We start from the raw sequence: 19,130 nt of genomic DNA, 5'->3' as shown, positions 1-19,130 counted from the left end.
TTGCGGAGAGCCAAAATCGAAAAAATGTATCAATTCAAAAACGTTCAGAAATATAATAAAAAAGAGAGTCAAACTTTAGCGTAAAGAGTGGGGCGTTGAGGAGGGAAAAGCCCCTTTAATATACGGAGTAATTTCTGTTCGTTTTAAGTTTTAATGTCACTCCTTACTTTCAGTTAAAAACTTTTTTTTTCATTTTATCTAGATAAGGTTCTGTTGTTAGCCCATCAGAAAATTCTGTGAAAAACTCTAATTTGCTGGGCCAGCCCAGAATTTTGATTCCGGTGAATGAGTTATGCAAAAGCATCTCTATAACAATCCAAACAAGAAGAATAATAATATTATCTCAGCATTGATTAAGTTCAAACTTCAGTTTTGGCTAGATCTATCGAAATTTCTATTATGGAAGGGCTTGAGTTTCAACTGGGAACGGGTTTGGTTTTCAACTGATTCCCAAAACTAGTGCTAGCTAAATCTTGGTATTAGTAAAATTTGACTATTCATTATCATTATCATTTGCATTATCATTTTTCATTTACTATCATAGCATTATCATTCATTATCATTTGCATAATCTAAATTTAAAAAGTTATATCTAATATCGTGGTTGCAGCAGTAGCTGCAACCCAGTAAAGGATTTAATTAAAATGGGACAAATTGACGTCAAAGGTCCTAGTAGTAGGCTATACTGCTAGCAGGTTCCTAAAACAGCCTAGTGAAAAGAGAATATAGACAGACGTAAGAACCAAGGGGCAACAACTATGTAAAGCCATATTTCTAATTGCTCGAATAACTAGTCTAATCTAGCTAAATAATAACAATATTATTATTACCATTACAATTAGCAACCTATAAAGTTTATATAAAACCGAAAAAGAGAAACAAAGAATTATATTAAAACTTACAGGAATTACGTCCTCTTGTCTTTGAAGTGGGAGTGGTTGATCTGGGGGTGCATTGGTACTTGACGGTCCGGGCATAATCAAGTTCCATAAAGGTCTATCACCAAGGGTTGGACAATCTGGTACAATTTGCTCTGATTCATGATCGAATATCTCAAGCAATTTAGCCGAAATCTGCTCCGCCATTGAGCCTCCATAAAACCCAATATTCCTCACATATAACAATTCCATAATAACAAATATAGCACCATGATTCAACCTGAAATTGTGTTTTCAGAAAATTAAATAAAAATTCACCATTAAGATGCATTACCGAACCAAACAGAGAAGCAGAGGACTTGCTAAAAATCTAGTGACTCGACAGTTTTGTTCTTTTAACTGGCTGGAAATTTCACGTAGGAAGCCAATCAGGTGGAACTTGACTTTTGTTTTCTTTTTATTGGCTAAAAACTTCACAAAGGAGCAAAGAAGAAATAATCATGTTTTTAAAAGGCAGGCTTATTTCGCTTTGCTTTCTGAAATCTGCTTAAGGAGTAGCGTGATTGGTTCACAAAAATATATCAATCCATGGCGTAATAATCGATGACGTCAATCAATAAAAGTAAATCAATTAAATATAAAGCACACTTTCTATCATGACGTTTTGGGGCATTAATCTTTATTCTTGCCTTTGCTAGTCATATTCCTATTCAATTTCAGTGCTGCCCTGATGCTAAACACAAGTATTCTTTGTCAGAAAACTACTTACTTAAATGAATAATCGAAAATATTAAGAATGATTTCCCGCTTATAGTCTACTACTGTTTGCCGTAGGACTAGTATGAGTTAGTCTTTACTCACTAGCGTATTCCTGCTCTTAATCATGTAGACACAGTACCATTTACGAGAGGATCTCTACCCCTCCCCCTGTAAGTTCGATCGGTCGATGAATAAGCAGAGATCATACATTTTGACCGAAAATGCCAAAGTTTTAATATGATTTTACAAATTTTTACCGAAGTAAATATAGCAGTCAGTAAACATGACAAACTTGTCAGTCTCTGAACCTGAAGTTCACTTAGCCTGTATCTCTTCCTCCAGTAGAATATCCTCTCACCAAGAAAACATCATTCGTTAAATTTAAAAAAAAAAAAAATGAACGCCAATGTGCCTTTCACCTCTATCACTTTTCGCAAATTACAATTGAAAAAAGAATTCGCTTCAATTTAAACATAAAACTTATATATTGGAAAAAATGAATTTAAATAATTATTATTCAGCACAGAAATTGAATTTGAAATACTCAAAAATGAAACATGAAACATTAAATAAATTTGCGAGAGTTTTTGGTGAAAAACAGTATAGGTGTTGGACCTCAACTTGGCGCTAAGACCGAACCGGAATAACACTAATTGTAGAATTCTAGAGCACTTTTGTATCCAATTTAGACTTTTTTTTACTTTGCAAATACAGATAACACTAAAAGGAGGAGACACATGTTGTGGGGCAAAGATATAAGGTTCGATTCTCACCAAGTGCAGAATGTAAAATTGCAATGTAGTATTTCCACCGAACTGCAAAATGCTGCCACATTTGCAGAATGCCACGCACACATTGCTAATTTGTGCATGCTATTGAGGTTGATTCTGTTCAACTTATTTGCAACAAATTTAACTAGGTTGAGAAAATAGAGATCTATACTTTAGGAAAATATGAACAGTCTTAACGCTAAACAGCCTAGTCAAACGGAATCAGTACCGGTTCTGGCCTCTCTTGTGACCAGGAAAAAATCTTGATTCCCCCCCCCGTCTCCCACAAAATTTTCAGGTCATATATTAGCAAAATTTTCATTTATTAACAGAGATACTTTCAATTAATTAAAAAATTAATTAATATTTTTTATTATTCCAATTGTTGTTAGCTATTTCAATTTAATTATTTTCATTTTTAATTTGTATTTATTTTATTGATTAATATTTTATTGATCAGTTTCATTTAGGCTACTAACTGTGCCCTCTACTTTATTATAGAAATTAAAAAAAATACAAAATGATTATAACCATTGGATCATTTATTTAAAATTTTGCACCCAAAAATTTATGTGCCCAGAGTAAGTGCCCCCTCAGTCTCTCCCCTAAAACAACCTCTGCACGGAATGCAACTTGATAATTTGCATATAGATTTCCATTTGATAGTTCATTACGACAAAAATTAGGAAAAAGAATACTGATCATTTAGAGCAGTGGTCCCCGACCGATTTTGGGCCATGCTCCACCTAGGCATTCCTAAAATCCTATTGCCCCCGTGTGATATTTAAGTTTCGTTATTCAAAAGTCTACGTGTATTGCCTGAAGGATACTTGAAAGACCATTAACTTGGTATATTTTTTCGGGTTGTCCTCTAGGCATATTTTATACTAATGAAAAATATTGACTGGATACAACATCTTCTATACAGTGTATGGCGACATTACAACCCTATAATGCATCTTTTTTGCTCTTCAAATGCATATAAATGTGACATCATTCGTATAAAAATTTTTTTTCAAAAGTGACGCTCTAAAGTGTAGTCAGTTGAAGGGTGCACGTCCTCCCCATGACCCACCAAGATATTGCCATGTCTCCCCAGTGGGGCCTGTGCCCCACGTTGGGAATCACGGACCTAGAGCTATTGATAGTACACAGGGTGTCAACAAAATTCGATGGTTAAGTTGCCGAGTCTTTTTACAGGGACAGGCAGCACACATGAATAAGTTACCAGTTGCGAATGTATTCCTGAAAGCGAATCTTGCTTAGAAGACCAGCTAGAGAAAATTACTGCTAATGTCGACTGAAAAAGCGAGTTATTTGTAAATTGACCACGGTTCCATTATCCTAATCAGCTTATCTCAGTTATGATTCTGCAAGGTTTTCAAAAATACCCGTCATTACATGTAGTTATTTATTTATAATGATGCCTTTTGAACATTTTTGCTGGTAATGCTATCTTACACCAGATATTTGGTAACACCGCCCAGAAGGAGATCTGCGGATGTTCTTGTAAAAGACAGCAATTGACAACAAATCGGCAAGTAGCAACAGCAAGTCTGCAAACCGAGATTAGAATATTGGGAGCTACAGTGATGACAGTGGTCAAATACGGTTCGGAAGCATGGGTGATCTGAAAAGTAGATGAAGATGTGCTAGATGTTTTCCAGAAAATTCCCAACAGATTGTTCTGTGTACCCGGCTAACTGACAGTATTTCAAATAATAGGCTGTACGAAAACTGTGGTTCAATCCCGCTTTCAAGGACTGTAATGAGACACGTTCTGCACCTGAAGGATGGCAGATTGCCAAGATTGTTATTTGCCGGCCAACCGTCTAGGGCTAAGCGGAAAGCAGCGTTTGAAGTGGGAGGATGTCATAAAGAAAGATTTAAGAGAGATGGGAACTTCCTGGGAGAATATAAAGAGGGAAGTTTTGAATAGATTGGGATGGAGGAGGAGCGTGCGTAGCTGTGTTAGCCTCAGGTGGCTTGGTGCTGCGGTGAGTTGTTAGTAGTAGTTGTAGTAGTAGAATCATTAGTTCTTAACCTTTCCCTCCCAAAACTGACTGAAGGGTGTTCTCTGTCACAAATCCTCTGGGCCATTAAAATACAGCCTCAAACTATACCGCCAATAAAAAAAAAAACTTCTTGGGATGAATGCACAAATGAAAAACGGCAAACATTTAGGATTGGTCTTCTGTTGTCTGTTGATCATATGGTCAATTACTAAGATTAACAAAATTGATAATTAATTATTATATTAATTAATTAAGATAAAAGACTCTTCGTAAGAGTAAGCCATCTAGGTCAGTTCCATTCCTCATACGCAGAGCTTTACGTGACTTCAAGGGTGTATCCAAGCTTTTTTGGGGATGGGGTATTTTTGTGATAGAGGGTGGAGCGTTAAAAAAAATAAACGCTTCAAAAAAATTTTATACACATTTTTGTAACGGTTTTACAATTCAGGGTTTTGCAACAATTGCACTTTTACTACAGTTTTGGGGGAGGCGTGTTCAACGGAGTAACCCTCCCTTCCCGGGTGTGGTCTTGCTTGACCCTATCCCGTGAAATTTTCACTTCCTTTTAATCTATTCTGATGATCTTTTTCTATGCCATTTGAGGACGTTTTACTGCTAATTTGGTCCTAGCCGGAATACCAAACATAATAATTTTGGATGCCTATATTCCTTCGGTCGTCAAACGCATGAAAGTGTTCTTAGATATTTCCTTTAGAAGACTATGGAATATTTTCCTTAACTTTCTCAACCCATACTCAATTAAAGTTTCAAAGCACATTAAACATTTTAGACCCATACTTAAATGCTGTCATTACACCTAGCACCCCAATCTTAGTTCTAAGACAAATCTTCCTATCTGATTACTACTTCGAAAGATATCTTTAGCCTTAGCAAATCATTGTTGAGGGCTCAATCACCCAAAAATCATGGTTGCACCGGCAGCTCAAACCTAGTAAACAACGAACCACGGTCACAAGTAGCAAAAAATTAAAAAACGCGTTTCAATCAAAAACCGCAAAATTACCATTTGCAGCTGACTCAGAAATGGCAACTTATTAATCTCGACTAGTTGCAACAGTAAAATGTTATTTCGAAGACAAATTAATAAGCATTTAATAAAACTGAGACCCCCAGAAATGGCGTCGGATCGAAACAAAAATTACACCATTGGAATAACCATGACCGAAACCTTATGCAGTAACTTATTGTGTCCTGGCTTGAACAAGGAAAATTCCTTTTTTCCATGGGTAGCACTGATGTGTCCTGTTTTTTTCTACTACTAGCGGGGCACTGGAACCTCACAGAGAGCTATTAAGGGATTATTTCAAAGAGAATTACTATATCTGGTGCCATTTGTAAGCACCAAAGCTTAATTATTAAATTAAGATCTATTTTTTTTACAAAAAGAAAAGATCATGAATGACGCCATAATCGCAGATTACAACCATAAATGACGTTATAGTAAAACTACATGATGACGTTATATACGTTGTCTTGGGTAGCGCCAATGACAACGTAGTTCGTTCTTTACTAGTTCTTGCTATTAGTATAAAGGACAAGGATTATCCAGAGCAATCGATAGTACGCAAAGCGTCAGCAATCTTCAACGGTTCAGTTGTAAATTCGTTTTTACAGGCACAGGCGGCAAGCGCGACAAAGTTCTCAGTTGCAAATATTTTACTGAAAGCGAATCTTGTTTATAAGAGCAGGTAGTGAAAATTACCATGAAAATCGACTAAAAAAGCAAGTTATTTATTGACAACGCTTCTACAGTCCTAACCAAATTGTCTCAGGTGTGATTCTGCAAAATTTTCAACAACGCTTGTCACATAGAGATATTTTTTACCGAAGAGCTATTTATTTACATTTGATAAGCACGTGGTTAAAAATTGAATTAGTTTTCTTTTTAACCTATTTATTTACATAGCTATTTATTAGCAATAATTTAAATTTGGTACTAATGATCACGAACACATTACACAAGCGGCCGGAATTTGCTTTCCAAATCTGGCATAATCATCGTCTTTTTGTAAATAGCTCAGAAATCACTTTGCAGTAGTTGCAAATACCAAATAAAAAGCTTAGCTGATGTTAGCTGCGTTTTGGTATTAGGATAGCCCCGGTGAATGGGCCTTTAGCTAGCCAGATAGCTAACAACGCCTTTTGATGAGAACCAAGAATATGACTACAAAACTCGACATAAATTCTCTAAATTGCTAATGATTTCTACCAAAGACTATGAGTAACTTATAAGAGAAGAAAGTAGAGTAGAGTGACAGAAAGAAATTATCAACCCCATATCTAGCGCTCGGCGACACTTGGCATTTTTTCAGTGTAATAATTAGAATAATTAAGTTAGGAATAATAGTTCAGTTACTGCTTTGAATTAAATGTGTTGCTGCGAAGGGACCTTAATTACAGAAATAAGTTTTGCAAATTTGGACTGAAGTTTTCGATATTTGGAAGGTTATTTTATTGTGAAATTGGTAATTTGTAGGCCCTGTTTGTTAATGCATACTGTTCAGTAATACACAGGAAAGTTTTTTGGGCTGACTTCACATAGGTTGGATTGGAATCATACAGCGTTTCAAGCAGTTTGATTTTGCGGTGGGTAAATTCAAGAACTACCCCCTATGGCCCGTGAGAGTTACATACAAATAGGATAGGATTCGCATGGAGAGCCCACTTATCTGGTCTTTTGTTACAGTAGTCACGATGAATATAGGCTAATAGATACAAATCTGTAAAAACACAACCCTAAAACGACAGATTCATCCCTGCCTGCTGTTAAAAAAGTATTTGTTGGGCTTGCTAATACCCCTGACAATTTGTCTAACTCGATTCTTCAAGTATCGCCCCGATTTACGAGCAATTAGTGGCTTTACGAGCAATCTGCTGGAAAATATAACCAAGAAAGTGACTGAAAAGTTCAATGACGCAAGGTCACTGAAAGAGGCTACTGAACTGATAGTCAGCAAAGTTTATGATTCAGTCACACTCGAGTTTAATCCAAAATTTGCAAAAAATAAGCAGGCTGTGAATAGTCTGAGAACTCGAATTGAAAATTTGGAGGAGAGAATTGGTCGAATAGAAAGAAAGCTGGATGATTATAATCAAGAGTCCCTGCTTGATAGTCATATGTTTCATGGGGTCAAGCAGTTACCTAATGTAGACACTCCTACGACAATATCTCATATTATAATAGCAAAATGTCTGTGACTGACCTGTCGTCTTCTGATTTGATTAATGTATACTGTTTCCGCTTGAATAATCCGATGACACAGCATGAAGAAAGTACTATTAGTGTTTGTCTGATCATCTTTAAATTTTCTAGCAAAGATGTAGCCCGAAAAGTGTTTAAAGCAAAAGCTAGACTTGCTTCAACTAGTGTTTTTGTATCAGAATCTCTAACAAAACGTCGCCGGGACATTTGGAACGCAGCGAAAGACAAGTATGGTCAGCGAAATGCGTGGTAAGATCAGGGTCAGATTTTAGCAAAGCCTAGTGTAGGGTCAGCAGTGAAGAAAATCTGCTCTATTGCGGACTGTATTTAGTTTTAGATGTTATGATTCGTGTTTTTTGTATTTGTTTATTTGTGTTGTTATTTGCTTGTTTTATTTTTTTCTTTTTTCCTTTTATGCGGATTTTTTTTTCTTTTTTACTGGTAAGAGATGGCCGGGTCTGAAGTAACAAAATTTTACCGGGAGGATTATTTATCTACAAGAATCACCCGTGATGATGATTCCCCTTTAACCCAGTTAAATAAAAAAAAATAGTGTTTATATGCGTGCGCCATATGAGTTTTCGTCAATATAGAATGACCAATGTTTGCATTTATGTTCTTGGAATGTCTATGTGATATCAAGTTAACTCGATATACTCCAGTTACTAGATGATTTTTGTTCCCAGATGATGTCGTAGCGCTATGTGAAACGTATTTGTGTGTAAATCAATCGCTTTGCTTTATTCATTTCCAGGGAACAACCTACGTGTCAAAAATCGTGCTTCACTAGGCCAAGGTGATATTGCACTTTTGGTGAAGGAAGGGATCAGGCGTGGTATAAGGGACGATCTTAGTATGTAGGTAAGGTAGAAATTTCGTCAGAAGATATTGAACTTAATTGCCAAAGAAATAATAATTAGTATGGTGTATAAGCCTCCTAGCGCTCACTTGGTTGACTTACTGATGGGTTTAATGAGCTCCTTGATAAAGTCCCGAATGGTGTTAGTTTTATAGATATGGGGGATTATAATTTATTGGACCTATCTAGCAAAATCATGTCCAGTAAAAGTTTTTGAAACAAAGAAGCTTCTTCCCCGTAAACCATGGATAACAGATGAGATAATAGACCAATTACAATTAAGAAAACAGCTTTATGGAACATATTTGGATTCCAAATGGGATGAGTCTTTTATTTTATGTACAAACCAAAGAAATCTAATGAATAAACTGAGGAGAAAAGCAATGTCTGATTATTATGGAAATAAGTTGGAGGAAAGCAAAGGTAATATGAAAGAAACGTTGAATATTTTAAATACGATCAAGGGTGATAAGGGAAAAGAGACCACAGCAGAAATTAATTTGGAAGGATTTAATCGTTGTAAATTAAGGTGTTTACGAGTTTGAATTCGCTGTGCGTGAATGTAAAGAAGACGGTTTTACTGACATTCTGTAGAGTGGGTGATTCAGTTGATGTAAAGTTGTAAAGTCCTATTGTGTGAAAAGTCTGTTGTACAAGTTAAATCACTACGGTACCTTGGCTTCCACATTGATTCTAATCTTTCGTGGAAGCATCATACCGGCATTATTTCCACCAAAATTGCACATGGAGTTGGCATTCTCAGAGGACTGAAGCACATTCTGCCGGAACAATTCTTCGCACGATATATTCTACAATAATCTACCCCCTGCATATCATACGGATGTTTAGTTTGGAGCAGCAATGTTTATGGTAATTACAAGCGTGTACGAATTCTACAAAGTAAAGCAGTAAGAATAATTGGGAAGTACGTAAAAATGTGAAAGACAACAGTGCATGCTTTAAGTTTCTAAAGCTACTCAACGTTGGACAGATAAGGGGCTATCAAGCGGAGATGTTAGTGTTTAATTGTGTGCATAATCTAGCCCCAGAAACTTTAATGAGTTTCATCTTTCAGAATTTCTGTTCATGAGCATGATACAAGAAGATGTGATAACTTGGTTGTGGATATTGAAAATAATGTGAGATTTGGTTTTACTTTGAAGGTTCTTGTTCCTTCTGCATGGACTTTGCTTCCTGTCAGTGTTAGGACGGCTGATGACCTCCCACAGTTTAAAAAAAGGTTAAAAGCGTATTTCTTGGGGAATTTGTTTTTTTAGCGTTTTTTGGGGGAGGGGGATGTGAGAGGGTTATAGATCTGAAGGGAGGAGTGGGTCGAAAGGGGTGGGGGTGAATGGAGTTGTATTTGGATGGTGGTTGTTACCCTTGGGGATTTTGAGAGGTGTTTGTGATTGTCTTTTTTTTTTTCCTTTTATATAATTATTTTAATTTGTCCAGGGTGCTTCTTAGAATATTTATGTAGGTTTATTAGTTTATTAATTTAGGGCGCCTACAGGAATGTTTATATAGTTAATTGCTAAGCCTTAGCAAAATTTAATTTTTTTTCCTAGCGTAGTGATATATATCTGTAATAGTTTATATTTCTGTGTATTATGTAAATAAAAGTCAAATTTAAACGCCAGTCAGTATAATTGGTGAAATTAGGGTAGTAATAAGTGTCTGATCTCAGTTTCTAATAGAAAAACGAGTGCAAAGCTTAAAAAATTTTATTTATCGCCAAACGCTAGATGGCATTGATAGTTTTTTTTTTGGTCGACGCTAGTGCCCGTTTCAACTTTAAAGACCAATAAATAACAGATAGCAGTTCTGTCTCGCTCCTATAAAGCAGAGATCTGATAGAATCTTTAATGGAAAACGACACGAAAATCATGAAACAAAACGCCAATAAAAAGCAGGTTTTGTTATGAATACAAAAGCCTTTTAGAAATTTACTATAATGTGGTTAGACCTGTGACAGGAAGGTGATAACTACCTTTGTTTCAACCGTTAAAGTCTAGTCAGCCTTAAGTTTCACACATTCTATATATGCATAAAAATTAAGACAAAAACCTACCAGCCATAAAAATAAGACGAAACTATTGAAGTTTTAGATACAAGAACGTGACTCATAGATACTCTATTGGCATACCTTTATAATTAGGGGATGGGGATCCACCCCTTAAATTAGCTTGAAGGACCTTCTTCTAGAAATTTATCAAATAATGGTCTAAAACTATAACTTTTCTTATTTCAACCCTCTCACTTCCCCTCCCTAAGAAAAATGCTCTAATATTTCATTGTGATTAAAAATATATTTGGTCTTATATTTGGTCACACCTGCGTACGCCTATGTTTGCTAGGACGAAAAAATAAAATAAAAAATAATACCAAGAGATTGTGAGGAACAATTAATACTAAGTTTGTATTTTTTTTTATAGACGGTAGACTTTTCTATTTCTATTTAGGTCATATCCAAGCCTTCTTAGAAAAATACTTATGAATACTTACAAGATTATTTAGGCAGATGGGGATTACAAATACAACATAGTAGCCTATCTTGAGGGTGGCTCTGTCCCCTAGACTCGGTGTGAACTCAAAGGACTTTCATTTGTGTTTATTGGTACTTAGCTAAGCATGCAGGAGGAAGGGGTATTGGGGCTCCTGTGTTGTATATACGTTGTGTCTTATGTGCTCTATGTGCCTTGATTTTTGGTTTATTTGATTCATAGAAGCAAATAACTAAAACTTGTCTTAAGAAGTTGTTGAATATCAACAGGAAGATATTTACTTTTTCCACTCAAAAATGCCTTAACAAGGTGAAATAATTTGGCACATCCTAAAAAGTCGAAGTTAATCTAAAATTAAATCTCCCTTATTTAAATTTTCCTTAAATCAATAAAATGTATTCTTGTTTGTTCTTTTTATAAATTGCCACACAATAATGACGACCCTACACGATACGTAAAATGAAATATTTGTAGTCAGCTTTTTGCTTTGACAACAGAAATGAACAGTGAATTAACTATAATTGACTAAATAAGTAACTATATGAACTACATCTAAATAACTTGGATAATAAGTAAATAAACATAAGAAGCAATTAATTTATTCCAAAAAATTGAAGTCATAATTTGTTTTGGATAAGCAATTATCAACGCAAGTTTGACATTTTTATTGAGAGTAATTATACAAATGAACAAATCCGGAGATCAATAAAATGGAAACGAAACCTACCTATGAGCCACGGGACAAAACATGCTAGTAGATGGGAAATTATTGGGGAGGGGGCTAAAATTTCGGGCCGGGAGTTACACGGGCTCATAGAAAGCGCAAAAAAACAGGCAACGTATATGTTTCAAAATATGTCAAATAACATATAGAAAATTACACACTAAATTGTGGAAACTTCTAAATTTCGCCCTCCCCCCCATTTACCTGATAGATGCAAAACCGCTTAACTGACGTTTAGTTAAACCTGTGATCGTTTCATTTTTTAAGAGACTACAGCAGACGTGATGTCAACAACAGTAATTTTCATACAGTTCCTGGTAACAAACTCAATAGTAACCAAAACTCTAGAAAACGGAACTTTGGTACCGATAGATACATCAAAAGAACTGGGGTCTTATGCTGATTTCAAATATATAAGTTTCATCAAGTTTCCTTTTACCCATCAAAAGTTAGGAGTCTGAGAAAATATGCCTTATTTTCGAAAAAAGGGGAAAACATTCCCTAAAAGTCACAGAATCTTAACGAAAATCACACCATCAGATTCAGCGTATCAGATAATTCCAAGTTTAGAGGTTTCAAGCTCCTATCTGCAAAAATGTATAATTTTGTGTTTTTTTTTGTATTTTTTTGCCAGAAGAAAGATCACGGATGCGCGTTTATTTGTTTTTTTCTTTCAGGGGTGATCGTATCGACCCAGTGATCCTAGAATATCACGAGAGGAATCATTCGAACGGAAATCAAAAGTTCTAGTGTCTTTTTTAAGTGACCAAAAATGGAGGGCAACTAGACCCCCTCCAACACTCATTTTCTTCCAAAGTCACCCTATCAAAGTTTTGAGATAACCATTTTGTTCAGCATAGCCAGCATATGTCTTTGAGGATGACTTAATCCCCAACGGGTCCCGGGAGAAGGGCTGCAAGTTATGAACTTTGCCCATTGTTTACATCTAGTATTGGTTTTTGGGAAGTATACAGACATTTTCAGGGGAATTTTTTCTGGTGGAGTGGGTTACGCGGGAGGATCTTTCCATGGAGGAATTTTTTATGGAGGAAGAAAATTTTCCATGAAGTGGGTGCCGGATTTCCCAGCATTATTTAAAAAACGATCAAAAATTTAATTTCAAAAAAAAGTTTTATCAACTGAAAGTAAGGAGAAACATTAAAACTCAAAACGAACAGATATCATTACGTATATGAGGGGTGCGTCCCATCGTCAATACCTCGCTCTTTACGCTGAAGTTTTTTTAGTTATTTCAAAAGAGCTATTTATTCTAATTAAACTGCCTTTGTAATTAAGGTGTCATTCTTAAAGAATTGGAACAAATTTCGAACTTCAGCGTAAAGAGCGAAGTATCGACGACGGGACGAACACCCTCATATCCGTAATAATTTCTGTTCGTTTTAAGTTTCAATTTAGCTCTTTACTTTCAGTTGAAAACACTTGTTTTTTTTTTATTTAATTTACAAGGAAGAATGGACTAGGGTGATGTGGAAAAAAATAAAAGAGAATTTTTTATGAAGTAAGTAAACCAATTGAAACCTTAGTAAATGAAACCTCAGAAAGGATAGGGAAATGGGTAGAGGAAGAAAAAAAGTAGATTATAGTGGCTATGGAACGCAGAGGCAATGTATTTGATAGCGGTAGGAAGGTGTTAAACGGCAAATGAATTTTTTTTTTACTGATATTTTATATGTTGGAAAAGTTAGAATACTGAAAGGAAATGTATGAAATCTATATGAGAAATATATAAAGCTAACAAATTTATTTTCTATAAAATGAAAAGGAAGAGGAAACGAGGAAAGGAGTTGCATCCAGAATATCTCAGTATGTACCAAAGATCACACGATAAAAGAAAGAAAAGAAGAAGAATTAAAAAATATCTTTTAATATTATAGTCTATTTAAAAAAAGAAGGTGATGTGGTACCTTAAATCATCGCCTTATCTCGTCCTTTATAAGCTTTTTTAGTTGGTGTGGCCCGACTATTTAGAATTTATTGGGCGATCTTGCCCTAGCTTGTGGAACTTTCATAGGGGATCCGAGTAACCGACAGAAAACTAAAAGCCGACACTTACTTTCCAAGAAATTTTAGAAAACCATTTAAATTCTCCTGTCTTATGCCCGAGATGGATACATTCAGATAGAATTAAACTGAAATCATTAGAAAGTGTGAATTTTGCTATTTCGATGAAATGGAGCAGAAATTTCTAATGTTAGTCCAGGAAAGGGCAGTACTAAAAATGTTTTAGAATACCTGCTAGGAAAACTTTTAAAATTCATTTCAGCTCAATGAATGTATCACTTGAGCAATTTGATAGGTTTTGGGAGTTTCCTGTGATGCTACTTGCTTTGATTGAAAACCCTTCCGATGCAAGGAACTTATTATTTATACTCTAGATATATTGAATAGACAGCGCTTTGTTCAGGCTACAAGAATAGGTTTGAAAATTAATGTTACAAGACTAAGTCGCTAGGGATAGGAATAAGTGAAGGTGAAAAGGTGATGTTGGGTACCGAGAAGATTGATGAAGTGGACAGCTTCACTTATCTTTGTAGTATTATCAGTAAAGACGGTGGGTGCAACGAAAATGTTTAGAATAGAATAGCCAAGGCCTAGGGAGGATTTCACAGTTGAAACAAGTTTGGAAGAATAGGAAAATAAGTCTTCGAACCAAAATTAGCATATTGGAAGCTATAATGATGACAGTGGTTAATTATAGCTCTGAAGTCTGTGCATTCCGAAAAACAGAGGACGATTTGCTAGATATTTTCCACAGAAATTGCCTACGGATTGTTTTTGGTACCCGACTTGCTAACCGTATCTCAAACTGTAGGCTGTACGAAAAGTGTGGTTCGATCCCGCTTTCTAGAGCTATAATGAAAGAAAGGTTGACATGACTAGGGCACGCTCTGAGGATGACAGATTGCCAAAGATTGTCTTCGTCTGCCAACCGTCTAGCGTCCAACGAAATCAAGTCATCCCCGATTGGGTTACGAGGAATTAGTAAGGAAAAGTTTTAGACAAATGAAAACTTCCTCGAAGGGTGCAAAGAGGGAGGCTTTGAAAAGATTGGGATAAAGGATAAAGGAGGATCACGTATAGCTCTGTAGGCTTCGGTCAATTTGGTGCTGCAGTGAGTTGCCAGTAGAAGTAGTACTATAAGTACTGAGTCTAGATGAATAATAAATAAGAAAATGGGGAGTAAATACTGTATTAAACTACAAATACTATACTGTAATACTATACTTAGGAATAATACTATAAAGAATTAATACGAGTTTAAATCTGCATGAAGAATAAACTCTGTAATCTAGATGAAGAATGAATGTAAGTCTAAAACAAGACGAAGTATAAACATTGAGTCTAGATGAAAAACAAATAAGGGTATAAATCAAGGTGAGGAATAAATACTGTAGTCTAAATGAAGATTAAATGCCACCCAATTTGAAAATCGTGCCGCTACCAAAGGCGATTGTTAATATGGGGTAGTAAAATGATACAATCAGTCATCTGATCAAATACTTAGGTTTTTCATCAAATCAAAGTGAAAGATATATATCTTTGAAAGTAATTAAGCTAGGAAAATTAAACTTTCAGGAATGGACCGACATCCCAAATTAAGTCCCAGAAAAGAGTTTGGGGATCTAACGACCATCTAAAGAATCTACAATTTTTTGTTTGTTTTTTATTTCAAGTATACATAGCGTTATAATTTCAAATTTACCCACCATGTTCATTAGTAATTATTATTAAATAATAAATAAAAAAGAAACCTATATAATTCCAGAAGTTTCATTTGTCCCTTAATTGACAACGCAAAAAATGAACCAAACTGTTCACAAATAAAGTCCAATTTACAATAAATAAGAAACATATTAACTGTCTGATTGAAAAATACACCCCTGCCCCTGCATCACCTGAACCATCAATATTACGTAATTCACCAACACCATTTATCCATCTGTTCCAAGGATTAACACTAATTAATGATATAATGAATAAAAAACAAAAAAAGATCTATTGTCAAAAAACTAGTGACATTTTATCCATTGTCGTAATTTCACACGCAATAACCGCAACGGATCTATACCCTATATTAGGTCCCAAAAAGAGGTTTGGGCATAGAAACTATATCTAGAGAATCTACTTTTTTGTTGACTCCAAGTATGCATAACGTGTCAGTTTCAAATTTACCCACCATTATGAAGATCTATTATTGTTAAAAAGATAAATCAAAAACCAAGTTTAAAAAAAAAGGTTTATTTGCCCGTTAACTGGTAAAACATGAAATGAATCAAGTTATCCATAAATAAAGTTAAATAAACAAGAAACCTACTCACTGTCTGATTGCAAAATACGCCCCTCCCCCGCCACAACCTTCAACCCCCAATAGCACGCTATTTACATCATTATTTATTCGTCGGTGCCAAGAACTAGCATCAATTAATTTAAATAATATACAGCAGTATTCCTTTATACACAGGCATATCTGTGGTAATATAAATGCACTATTAACATAAGTTTCTTAAAATAGTAATAATTATTTTGTTTTTATTGAGTAGTATTAATACCATTCACGGCACCCCAGTTTCATGCAGACCTTGTCTTGTCGAATAATTTTCACATGTACACTGAATTCTAATCCCTAAAGATGAGATAAAAGCTTTTTTTTCCAAATTTAGAACAAATGTATAACTGTCTTCTATGCAATCTTCTAAGGCAAAGAAAAAGGAAAGGAGTAGAAATAAACACTTGGAAAGCCACACCCAGGGAATAAAATTGGGCACAGCATTTATTCCTGGTAATTTCATTCTTCTAAATCAACTAATTACCAAGATAACGAAAAGCTAATTACCAATTTACCAAGATAATTACCAAGATAAGAATTCATCTAGAATTCTGCCAGAGAGTTGCTTTCCTTTACCCCTTGTGTACAGACATGCATGTAATCTACTTATTTAGAAACATCATAGGTTCTTCAGAGTCACTAGATGTCATAGCCAATTCAAAGAAGAATACATGACAAAAATACATTTGGGCCAGTGGGGATGGAGGGGGGGACGAGAGTTTGACATCCCTCTCCTACGGCTTAAACTGTAGGTATTTTTTCTATGGAGGTAAATCGATGGCCTCTTGGTCAATGTTGGTATTACTGGAACAATTTTTTGAAGTCATGAAACTGTTGTTAATAGATGCATTTTGGCTTTTTGAACATCTTTTTTCTCTTGCAAAACTACCGCAAACTCAACCTAACCTAACCTAGCAAAAAATTGTCTCTAAAAGCCACAGCGCAATTTTCGGTCTTAAAACGTTAACGATTTCAAATTTCCGATCAACGAAAACGGAAATGATAGCAATTCTATATGTATAAATACAACAATATTCGGGCCGGAATAACTCCATAACGGTGAGTTTGCGGTAGTTTTGCAAGAGAGAAAAGATGTTCAAAAAGTCAAAATGCATCTATTAATAATAGTTTCATGACCCCGAAAAATTGTTCCGGTAATACCGACATTGACCGGCCTCTTTACTCACATATAAGAAGCTATGAGAGGGCATACTTTAAGGACAAATAGAAGAAACATCCGTATTATATGAAAAGTATAAGCAATTATAGGGAATATCTTAACGTTCGAAGGGGGGGAGTACTAAATCACAAAGTACTTTCTTTATGCATGCACCTACCTCATCAGTATTTCTGAAAAAAAAATGGCAACTCCCTTGATGTCTAGAAAATTTATGCTGCTTATTTTTACTTTTTGCGGATTCATTAATATGACCCTAGCCAGGACCTTACCTATGATTGACATGCCTAGTATCACCTTAAATTCCAAACAATTTTAGACGGGTATATACTCTTTTAATTCCACACGTTTGTAAAGTCAAAGGAGCACTGGCAATCGTATGGAAAGATGCTTACGGAAGATGAGAGACGATCTGAGATTAGCAGCATGCATCTTAATGAATGAGCCTTGGGGTATTCATCTTTGATTTTTCTGAATGAAGCACATCACGCGCCAAAACATTGAAATGATAAATGACAAAAAGACACGTCAAAAGTCTACCACTCCGCCGTTGAGCGGAATTTTTATTGTAGTTGGGATCAGGCACAAGCTACTATGATACAGCTTTATTATTTTCTCTCTGTGATGTACTTGAACGTGATTGATTGAGACCACCGTAGATCTCGAGATTTCAAATTCATTTTTTATATCTTGTGATTATACAATTATATCCCAGGCTGGGTCACAAGGGCGGGGTATATACAAACCTTCTTTTACCCTTTTATGGTCGACTTACAAATCGTAATTGTTGTTCCAGCAAATGATTGCATCTAATTCACTCTAATAGATTAAAGCCAAAAGTTAACATACAATACAGCAAATGATGTTTCAAGAACACCGAACTTGACAAATAAAAGATAGAAAACTTAGGTGTCCCTGAGGGACCAGGAGGGTAATGACCCCCCTCAAAAACAAGAAAATATTTAAAAAATATACTGAAAGAGGACAATGAAAAATAATCCCGGCACTTACGCATTATACCAACATACTCGAGGATTGATGTCAGAATAATTAAAATGAAATATACCAAAATTTGATGAAGATATAATACTTTAGAAATAAAATTATGGAAACAACGACAAAGAATTATGGAAAGCAGGGCATGTATTAAATATTTAATTAAAATATATCTCCATCGTAATTTTTTCACTGAGCCTAAGGTAATCGTCTCTGAATACAGACAGATCAGGCCGGTTTCTTTCACATCTAAGAGAGTAAACTTCTCGAGTGTGTTAGGTACAATACGTAAGTACCATAATCTCTTCAAATCCAATAAAACAAAACAAGTAGAACTCCCTTCGGAAAAACTTCACGATGACACCTTTAATTGAATATAATTTTTACAATATCCCAGATGGCAGAAATTAAAAGGGATAGCTCGCATGGAATAAATAAAACAAATTTAGCAGAAAAAGAAAACGAAAAGAGCGAAAAAATGAGCTATTGATGCTGTGCTCTATTGAATATGTTCTTGAATGGAAGCATACCTCTAAAATACTGTTTAATATCAAGGAAAAACAACCAAAAACCAATACAATTTCTATGTAATAATCGAAAATATACTCCAAGGTATCCAACACTGCTATCTTAAAATAAAAATTCCGAATATTGCCATAGTTAACAAGGACATCTTTAAGTATATAATTAAATAAAAAATCAAGTTTTTTCAACTGAAAGTAAGGAGCAACATTAAAGCTGGAAACTAGTTGAATTGTATGAGGAGACTTCCCTGTTCTCAATACCTCGCTCTTCACGCTAAAGTTTTTGGTACTTTAAAGAGCTTCTTAGTGTAATTAAACGGCCCTTGTGTTTGACGGCCTCGTTCTTAAAGTAT

At 35.2% G+C, this 19,130-nt stretch overlaps 1 protein-coding gene across 2 annotated transcripts in view; it reads right to left on the bottom strand.

Moving 5' to 3' along the window:
• The window catches only part of LOC136032277 (early growth response protein 3-like), a 113,295-nt gene extending 95,639 nt beyond the window's left edge, over positions 1-17,656 (bottom strand). For both annotated transcript variants that reach the window (XM_065712540.1, XM_065712541.1), the window contains exons 1-2: positions 17,530-17,656; positions 903-1,158 (exon numbers count right to left, since the gene is read on the bottom strand). In XM_065712540.1, the coding sequence (XP_065568612.1) occupies positions 903-1,130 (228 nt within the window). In that variant the 5' untranslated portion in view covers positions 1,131-1,158; positions 17,530-17,656. The remainder of the gene's footprint in view (positions 1-902; positions 1,159-17,529) is intronic.
• Positions 17,657-19,130: the final 1,474 nt, after the last annotated feature.

Source organism: Artemia franciscana, chromosome 10 (genome assembly GCF_032884065.1).
Source record: "Artemia franciscana chromosome 10, ASM3288406v1, whole genome shotgun sequence".
NCBI classification, from domain to species: Eukaryota; Metazoa; Arthropoda; class Branchiopoda; order Anostraca; family Artemiidae; genus Artemia; species Artemia franciscana.
This window is presented reverse-complemented; position numbering and strand designations above follow the sequence as displayed.